The following is a 10631-nucleotide window of genomic DNA, read 5'->3' as shown; positions in this document are numbered from 1 at the left end:
TATTAAAAAAAAAACAGATATGAAATATAAAAGGTAAGATTTAACAGTGTAATACTAAACAGAACGATATCCTAGTGTTATGTTATTATAGATACTCACGTATAGTATTTCCTATCGATATTAGAGAAAAAGAAACACCATGAAAGTTTTTCACACTTTTATAATGAAAGCGAAAATATCTACAAGAACCAACCCCGTGAGAGGACCGTAAAACTATAAGTCTCTTTGTGATAGGGACAAGGCTATTCGAGCGAAGTGGAGTTAACGAGTAGTTCTATACATACGATACGAATTATCATTGGAAAATAAAACACTTTTTATGAAAAAAATCCAGTTCTATATTCCATTTTTACCTTTTGCAATGCGTTTTTACCAGTTTTCCATTTTTTTTTAAAGAAAAAATTCAACACAAAAATAAGAAAAATTATATAATCAGAAAACTGATTTTGATTTTTGTAACGTTCTTTTGCCTACACAATTTTTTTAACCATTTTTTTTTAACTGGAAGTATATTTAATATCCACATTTTCAAAATTCCCATCCTTTTCCCTGATTTTACCCTGACAAATTTTTCATTTTCCCTGACCATCAGTATTCAAGGACCAGAATTTTCATATTGTAATATTTTTAACATGGAATCTTTTATGAACAGAATAAAACGATTTAAAATTTCTTTATTTAAGCAAAAAAAATGGAATTTTCTACCTGCAGAGATGGATTTTTAACATGTATTTCAAAATAAACAAATTTCAACAAATAATTGCATTTTTAACAAAAGAGTTGAATTTTTTAAAAAATCGTTAAACCTTTGATCAAATAGTTGAATTTTAAACCTATAAAGATAAATTATCAAACAAAAAGATAAATTTTCAACAATTAAGGTGAATTTTCTACCCGAAAAGACGAATTTTCAACAAAATAATTAAATTTTTGACAATGTAATTTAATTTTCAATATGACAATTAATTTTTCAACAAAAAAGTTGAATTTTCAACCTAAAAAGATGAAATTTTATGCAAATGGTAGAATTTGTAAAAAAAAAAAAAATTAAACTTCAAGCATACGAATGTTCAAACAAACTGTTGAATTTTCAATGGCAAAAAATAGGTCGTTTTAATACAATACCAAGATTTTCAACAAATTGGTTGAATTTTTATCAAATACTGGAATTTTGTATCTAAGAATATAAGGTTTTAAGTAAATGACGACTTTTTAAATGAAAAATGATTAAACTCCAATAACAAAAGTTTAATTTTCAAAAAAAAAAAATGAATTTTCATAGAAAAATATAAAAGTTTAAATTTAAAAAAAAAGAAAAATAGTTAAATTTTCAAACAGTGATAAATCTTCAACAGAACAGTTAAAATTTATTTAAAAAATAGTTGAATTTTCATTCAAAAAATTTAATTTTCAATAAAATAGTTGAATCTTTAACAAAAGAGTTTAATTTTCAACCTCTAATGACAAATTCTCAATCTAAAAGATGAATTTTCTACGAAGAAGATTAATTTTTTATCAAGAAAGACAAATTAAAAAAAAAAATTAAATTTTTAACAAAACAATTAATTTTCCAACCAAAAATCTGAATTTTAAATCAAATTGTTGAACTTTCAACCTAAAAAGTTTTAATTTTGGCCGAAAAATATCTTTAACAAAATACCTAAATTTTCTACAAAACTAGTTGAATTTTGAGCAAATAATTGAATTTTTTACCTAAAAAGATAAACTTTTAACCAAATAGTCGAATTTTTAAAACAAAAATGATTAAGCCTCAATCAAAAAAAGATTGAAGTTTCAACAAAAAGACCAATTTTCATAGAAAAATGTAATAATAGTAGTAGTTGGTGTTACTAGTGTCGACCAGGGTAATATTTAATAAAAAAGACCCCTCAATCAGCTCCAATAAATTACGACCAGTAGTCAACAGAACTTCCAGCATTTTTTATGAAAAATATAATAGTTGATATTTAAAAAAAAATCAACAAAATAGTCAAATTTTGATCTAAATAGTTAAAATTGCAAAAATATAGTTGAATTTTAAACAAAATAGTTGCTTTTTTAACAAAACAGTTAAATCTTTAACTGAATAGTTGAATTTTCAATCTATAAACATACATTCTCAAACAAAAAGACGAATGTTCAACAAAGAAGATTATTTTTCTACCAAAAAAGACGAACTTTGAACAAAATAATTAAATTTACAACATAATAATTAATTTTTCAGCAAAAGAGTTGAATATTTAACAAAAGTGTTGAATTTTTAATTAGTTTGAACTTTAAAAGATGAATTTTCATGCATTTGGTTGTATTTTTAAACTTAAAAAGATGTCTTTAACAAAATATCTAATTTTCAACAAAACTATTGGAATTTTGTGCAATTACTGAACTTTTCTATCTTAAAAGATAAACTTTCCAACAAATAGTCCCATTTTGTAAAAAAAATAATTAAACTTTATCAAAAAAATGTTGAACTTGCAACAAAAAGATTTATTATCATAGAAAAATATAATAGTTGATATTTAAAAAAATTTCCAAAATAGCCTAATTTTCAACAGAAGAGTTAAATTTTCAACAAAATAGTTGAATTCTTAAAGAAATAGTCGATATCGAATAATACAGGAATAAACAAGTTGACCCATTATTGGCGTTTTACTAAATTCCCGCCCATTGTTATTCCAACGGATCTAAATAAAAACATAGACATAACCTGTATTTTTATTTTTCACTAAAACTCCAATTTTAAAGCATGAATTCACTCACCTTCATTTCTTCGACAGCATTACCAGATTGCCTCCCCAAAAATAACTATAACACACAAAACACTCGCAAAAATTAACTTAAAACCCGACACAAGAGATGCAATTTTCATTCATCTTAATTTTTTAACTATTATAAATAACGAATATAAATCTAATTTTAAGTTTCGCGTCACTTCCGTTTCGTCGAACATTCACCTAAAACTTCGAAAATAACAACAAATTGGCATAATTTAACAACAAAGCAGTGTTAAAAATTCGTTAAACAATATTTTCACAACCGTTACCACGTCGAGCGACCGACAAATGAGTCGAACGTTTTTGAAAATCTCGCTCCAGCGAATCCCGATCAGTGATGCTACATAGTAACTTTAATGACTTCGAGAAATTCCCTGAAAGTCACTAGTGTTTTGACAGACGAGAATGTTGGTAATGATAAATCCCGTGACCCCGTGTGATCGAACAGCTAAACTTGGTGGATTAAGTGAAATTAGAAAAGTTCTTAGAAAAACATCAAAAACCGCCTGAAAAGGCGAGTCTTTTCGTCCCAGTAATTGCCAAAAATACTGCAAAAATGGCGGACCGAACAAATCTAAAGGAAATCATCCCTGCGCTACCTGATGAGAAAATCGGTAAGAAGCAATAAAAATCACACGTCTCTAATGCCCCTCCCTTCAGCCAAGATTTGCTACTAAAATTCTTTTTAATTCTGCTTTAATTATTTTAAATTAGCATAACTTGATTTCTAATGTTTCATAACCTGTCTACGAGGACGATTGAACATTGTTGAAAATGTCAATTCCTTGACAAGCCACGATTACTTCGATAATTGACTTTACCTTGCTTCTGAAATTTCTAGTTTAAAAGATCAATTTTCGTTTCTTTGCTTAATATCCCCTATTATTTTATTGATTCGACGGTTCTTAAGTTTTTAACATATTTAGATATGCTGGCTGCAACGAGCGTTTTGCAGCAGCAAGCTGCAGATATCAGGAATCAACGAATCAATTGGCAGTCGTATCTTCAGTAAGTCTATCGTTTTCTTTTTCAATATTCAAGTTTCAGTATTTATTATTAATCTTTTGTTTAGAGCAGGTTATAATTTGTAAGTGCAAATAATTAGAGTAGGACATTTTTTTAAAATAATTTTTTGTTTCCAGTGCTCCATTTTGTTAAATTCTATTTTAAGTAGTCTCTTAAAATTCTTAAAATTAATTTTAGAATCCCTGAGTTATTGTATGTTACCCAGACAATTTTCAAGTTTCAACAAATTGAGTAATAAAGTCTAAAATAATTAAGTTTCAAATCTATTTTTTGGAACAAGAATGTTTTTCAGTAATTTATTATCGTGCTTATTGAATAAAATTAAGATTGTAAACTTTTAATACGTTATCTTGGCAAATAAAAAGCTAATTCACAGTTTTCTCGAGCTTCCAATTTTTTTTATTCACGTTAGATTTTCATTCTCAGCCAGCCGTAAATTACAACAAATGCTGCAAATTTTCGATTGACTAATTTCATCCAATTGTTTCTGACATTACATAACCTCAAAAAATAAACAATAAAATCTAATAAACTGTCAAATCTACCAAGTAAATTTCTGTTCCATCCTGGAGTCTTTTTTCTAATATAGTCTTGAATTGAATTTTACAGCTTTCGTATGCAAATCTTTTGATTTGTAAAGGAATTTCATAAACATCCTAAAATTTTGCGAGAAAAAAGGTTGCTGCAGGACAGGAATTACTGGAAAGTCAGGGAATGTCAAGCAAAACCTGACAGAATCAGGGAATTTTCGATAATCTAAAGTTGAAAATTTATCTGCTTGGCTAAAAAGTCATATTTCTTGGCAGAAAATCCAACCATAGGAAATTCGTCCTTTTGGATTTAGATATTATCCTTCTTGGGTGCAAATTACTTTGTTGTTAAAATTCAAGTTTTTTTAGTATATATTCGCAGGTTTTCTAAAAAATTAGTGTTTTTTGTTGCAAATTCAACTACCTGGCTGAAAATGAAACTGTGTTTTTTTATTGTATCTTTTTTGTTTAAAAATTCGACCATTTGGTTAAAAATTCATATTGATAGGTTTTTGATGTAACTATTGGGTTCACAATTAAACTATTTCATGGAAAATGTACTTATTTTGATAAAAATGGAACTATTTTGTTAGAAATTAATCTTTTTTTTGTTAAAAATTTCACTGTTTTGTTGAACATATATATGTCTTTTTGGATAGAAAATTCGTCCTTTTGGATCAAAAGAAACTTCCCCTTTTACCTTTTTTCGCACTGTAAACTAATTGAATAGAACCCAATAAGAAAATCCAACTATTTTTGGTTGAAAGTTTATTCTTTTGAATTAAAAATTTTACTAATATATTTTTGGCTTAAAATTCATGTCTTTTAGTTAAAAATTTTAAGATGTGTTTGTGAATTTAATTAATTTTTGATCCCAAATTGAACCACTTGTTTAAAGTTGAACTAGTTCGTTAAAAATTTATTTTATTGGGTTCAAGAATTAATTATTTTGCAGAAAATTCGTCGTTTTTTAAATTAATTTTTTTAACTGAAAATTTAACTGTTTCATTTTTGTTGAAAATTTATCGTTTTTAGTTGAAAATTGAAGTATTAAATTTTATATTGAGAATTGATCTATTTGGCTGAAAATTCAAGGTTAAAAATCGAATTACTTTGCTTCAAATTAATTTTATTGATCAATGATTTTACTATTTTGTTGAAACAAAATTTGTTTGGATGAACTCAACTAATTTTGATTAAAAATAAAAATTCTTTTTTATTTGAAATATCAATTATTACAGTTTCTTGTTTGAGAATTTATCTTTTTTGTTAAAAATTGAGATATTTTGTTGAAAATTCGTTGTTTTTTGTTGTTGAAAATTAATCGTTTTTATTTGAAAATTGAACTATTACATGTTTTATTGCGAAGTCACTTTTTTTGTTTAAAAATTCAACTGCTTGGTTAAAATTTGAATTAATTGGTTACAAAGTCATTTTATTGATCAGAGATTTAACCACTTTATTGAGAAATAATTTTTTAAAGTAAAAATTAACCTAGTTCAATTTCAACAGTTTTTAAATAATTAGGTAAATTGTTATGTTTTTCAATTATGCTATTATTTAGCTTACAATGCGTAATTCAAAATTTTTTTACTTTAAAAGTTTCCCATTTAAAATAGTCATTTATAAGCCTACATTTTTAATTTAAAGAAGTTTTAAATGCTTTCTTAAAGACTTGAACAAATAAAAAACAAAAGCCTTTGATGTTGAAACTTTTGGATAAAAAACATTTTTATTCAATAAATAAATACATTTTTTTCATTTATCTGAACTTTAAGTAATAAAAAGTGAACAAATACGATTTGACAAAACGATTTTAAACCAGTTCAAAATTTAAGAATTTTCAGATTTCAAAGTTAAAACTTAAACGGTTATAATTTGAAAGTCTTAGTCATTAAATAAATGTGAAGGTGTGACTAAAAGTTTATAAACTATTTTCAACTTCAAAATAACTTCACAATAATATATTATTAATTAAAGGATTTTATTAAATTTAATATTTTGTTTCAATCTAAAACATACATTTTTGAACACATTCAATATGAAATTTTTAATTGAAAAAAAGATTAATTATTGAATATTTAGCAATATTTGAATTTTTATTTAAGACAAGTAAATTGAAACCAAAGATTTAAAAGTAAAGAATTTTTAACTGAATTGTTTGACATAGAAGACCTGGGATCGTTAAAATTTCGAAGAGCTTTTAAACTTTGAACGTTACAATTTTAATTGTTGTATTTGAAAAATGTTTAATTTGTAAGGGACATTTTTAAATTTTGAAGTATAATTTACAAATAAAAATTTGTAGAAAAAAATTGAGTAATTTTAAGAGATATTTAGGAGCTTTAAAAAGATTGAAAATTATGATGCAAATTTTCTTAAAATCTTCTAGAATCTTTTTTGAAAATTTTGTTGAAATCTTTGAAAAACTTTTAAAATATTTTTTCAAAATGATAATTTATTTTTAATTTTCCTCGGAATCATAAGAAAATTTATTTTTTTGATGGCTTTCACAATTCTTGAAAAGAGTCTAATTTTTTGGTTTAAAATCTACATTTTGTTTTATATTAGGGTTTATTTAAAGATTTACATTAAATTTGAATCTTTTCAAAACTTCGACATATCTCTTAAAATTACTCAAATTTCGCATACAAATAATAAATATTCAATTGTTATTTATACATCCAAATTGTAAAGAAATTTTCTCAAATTTGCAGGACTTTCTGAAAATTGTAGAAAAAAATGCATTTCGTTTTGACAGATATTTAGAAGTTCTGAAAAAATTTCCAAAATAATTTAAAATTTAAAACAAATTTAAAACAACTTCTATATTTCTCAAGATTTTGAAATAAAATTTTGAAGCCTTCCAAGGGTGTTTATTGTTTAAACTATTTAAAAAAATTGAATTTCTATCTTAAGAAGTGTTCAGTTAAAATTATTTCAATTTTTCAATATTTGATGTTTCTAGCTTATAATTCCTTAAAATTCTACAATTTAAAAAATTTTAAAGTTAATTGATTGATTTTTTAATTTAAATCATTGAAAATGATAACGTGGATTTATACTTTTTTATACTAAAAAATGTTGGTACCATCAATTTTACACGCGTAAATTATTGAGCATTTGAAGACAAAATTTTTTGATTAAAATCTTTAAAATTTAAATTTTAAAAGTTCAAAATATAACAGTTCTACTTTGAGTGCTTTCATTTGCAGCTCAGTTTTTATTATCTCAAGTGGAAAATTGTTTAGCTTTAGTGTTCCATTTTTTAAATCTCATTGACCATGAAAAATGTTTGCATACCGGGCAATGACCGGGAATTTATTTCGTCGATTGAAATGGCCACCCTATTTTTTAATTGAAAACTTGATATTTTTTAGTAGAAAATTCAACAACTTGTTCGAAAATTTTTTTCTTTTTTGATTCACATTTTTTTCTTCTTTTGTAAAATTAACTATTTTGTTGAAAAATTATCTTTTTGGATGAACTCAACGGCTTTTTATTTAGAAATAAAATCTTTCTTATTTGAACTATCAATTATTACATTTTCTGTTGTGTATTCACCTTTTGGAGTTGTGAAATTTATTTTGCATACATATCTGTAAATTTACACTATAAATGATTTTTTTGATTTCCGTGGATATTTTTTTATTTAAGGATGTGAACTCTGTAATAAAAATAAAAATAACAATGATTTTTCTATAGATCACAAATGATATCGAAAGAAGATTATGACTTCATAGTAGCCTTTGATACAAGTGATACAGCAGCGAGGGAAGCAAAACTAAAAGAAAATCCAAACCAAGCCGCAAAAACGTTTTTGAATCTACTTGGCCATGTCTCCAAAGACCAAACTATTCAGTATATTCTTACAATGATCGACGATATGTTACAGGTATTTGTTAAAAAAAATATATATTTTTTTATTTTAATGCAGAACAGGGTAGCTATTGGTAAGAGCAAACCTGGAAATGAGGGAAATGCCGGGGAATTTTATTTGTCAGGGAAAAATCAGGGATTATACAAAAGAATATTGAAAAAATCAATTTCTAAGTTCTGATCAAAATTAAGGAATTTTAAAAATGAAGATTTCAACTGTTTTACAGTGAATTCTTTGTTTAGCCCAAATTATCAAGATAATTAGCTATTTAGTTAAAAATTCATTTTTTGGTTAGGAAATTCGTCATTTCAGTTAAAAATTTATCTTTTTGTTTGATAATTTGACTATTTTTTTGTGTTCAACATTTATTTTTTTTACTTAATATTTAATTTTTTTATTTTTGCTTGCAAATGTATCTTTTTATTTTTAGTTGAAAAATTTATTATCTGTTTTAAATTTCATTTATTTTCTTGAAAATTCATTTTTTTCTGGCTTAGAAATTCATCTCTTTTGGTACAAACTCCATCTTTTTTGCTTGTAATATCAAATATTAAAATTTTGGTTTATAATTCATTTTTTAATTTTTCAAATTCTACCACTTGGTTAAAAATGCAACCTAGTTGTTAAAAATTCGGCCCTTTTGGATTTAAGTTCTACTATTTGGTCGAATGTAACTGTTTAATTAGAAATAAATTTTTGTTGTTCTGAAAATTAATTTTGTTGTTGAAAATGTATATTTTTTGGTTTAAAATGAACTATTTTCTCAAACGTTGGACTTAGTAGCTTGTAAATTCAACTATTTAATTGAAAATCCGACTGCTTTTTTTTGCTTTACTATTTTTTGTTGGAAAACTCGATCATTTGGTTAAAAATTCACCTTTTTTAGGCTAAAAAGTACAAATTTGCGTTAAAATTCATCTATTTTGTTGGAAATTTAATTATTTTGTTAAAAATTTAAGCAATTTATTAAAATCTCATCCTTTTGGTCGAAAATTCAACTGTTTTGTTGAACCATTGTCTTTTTGGACAGAAAATTCATCCTTTTTGATTGAAAATTCATCTTTCTTTGTTGAAAATTTAACTATCTTCTAAAAGTACAATCATTTAGTCAAAGATTCAGCAGTTTTTGGTCGAAGTTTAATATTGTTTGTTTGAGAACTCGACAATTTGTTTGAAAATTTGCTTTTTTTAGGCTAAAAAGTAAACATTTTCTTTAAAACTTCATCTATTTTGTTGGAATATTAATTATTTTGTTAAAAATTTAGCCATTTTATTAAAATGTCATCTTTTTGGTCGAAAATTCAACTCTTTTGTTAAACAATCGTCTTTTCGGATAGAAAATTCATCCTTTTCGATTGAAATTTCATCATTCTTTGTTGAATATTCCACTATCTTCTAAAAATGCAATCATTTAGTGAAAGATTTGGCCATTTTTGGTTGAAATTTAATATTTTTTGTTTGGAAACTCGAAAATTTGGTTGCAAATTCATCTGTGTAGGTTGAAAGTCAATAATTTGGTTAAAAATGCATCTATTTTGTTGTAAATTTAATTATTTTGTTTAGAAATGAACTATTTTGTTAAAAATTAATCTTCTTAGGTCGAAAATTAGACTTTTTATTGGAAATTAAATTGTCTTCTAAAAAAATTTAATTAATTGTTTGAAGATGCAACTATTTTTTATTAAGGTTTAATATTGTTTGTTTGAAAACCTGACCATTTGGTTGAAATTTCATCTTTGTAGGTGTAAAGTCAACAATTTTGCTAAAAATGCTTTTATTTTGCTGGAAAAATGATTTTTTTGAACATGTAGGGTAACGTACCCAATTGTTGGCAGGTTAAGGCAAACTTAAGTCTTTGAGAAAGAAATTAATGTTAAAAATTGTACGTGTGATAAATGTAATAATAATATGTACAGTGCTAATATAATAGAGTATCCAATTCTAAGCTTTATTTACTTCAATATATATTAGAAACTGAAAAAATAATTAAAGTTAGCTCATTAGCCTAAAAATGCAATTATTGGCAGGGATAGCCCCAATTATTGCCACCCTAGTCATATGAAGATGAAAGTCAAGGAATCAGATTAAACTAAACTTTAATAGTATCACTATTAAGTGAATAGTGAAGAGAAACATTGTTTATCAATTAGTTTTCATTTATAAACAAATAGTCTGGCTTAAATTACTTAATTATCAGCATCTATCTAGTCCAAATTTAGAGGTTATGATCCTAGGCTTCTTTTGACTGCATCAGCAAAATTAGTAGAATCGATTTTTTTCTTTCGAGAATTGATTTTATTTTATGTTATCTTTTCTTTATCTTTAGCTTTTAACTTTCTTTTTCTAGTAACTCCTTCAGCAAAATCAATAAGATCGTTAATATTTGAAAATTGATTTTTTTTAGTTCATAGTCTTTTTGGT

The 10631-nt window shown here is 24.9% G+C and overlaps 1 protein-coding gene across 1 annotated transcript in view; it reads left to right on the top strand.

The window, feature by feature from the left end:
• Positions 1 to 3191: 3191 nt before the first annotated feature.
• The window catches only part of LOC117180539 (V-type proton ATPase subunit H), an 87169-nt gene continuing 79729 nt past the window's right edge, over positions 3192 to 10631 (top strand). Inside the window, exons 1-3 of the mRNA XM_033373036.1 lie at positions 3192 to 3388; positions 3701 to 3782; positions 8036 to 8225. Of these exons, the coding sequence (XP_033228927.1) occupies positions 3331 to 3388; positions 3701 to 3782; positions 8036 to 8225 (330 nt within the window). The 5' untranslated portion in view covers positions 3192 to 3330. The remainder of the gene's footprint in view (positions 3389 to 3700; positions 3783 to 8035; positions 8226 to 10631) is intronic.

This window comes from Belonocnema kinseyi, chromosome 9 (assembly GCF_010883055.1).
Source record: "Belonocnema kinseyi isolate 2016_QV_RU_SX_M_011 chromosome 9, B_treatae_v1, whole genome shotgun sequence".
Classification (NCBI taxonomy): Eukaryota; Metazoa; Arthropoda; class Insecta; order Hymenoptera; family Cynipidae; genus Belonocnema; species Belonocnema kinseyi.
Note: the sequence above shows the minus strand (reverse complement) of the source record. Positions and strands in the feature narration are given on the sequence as shown.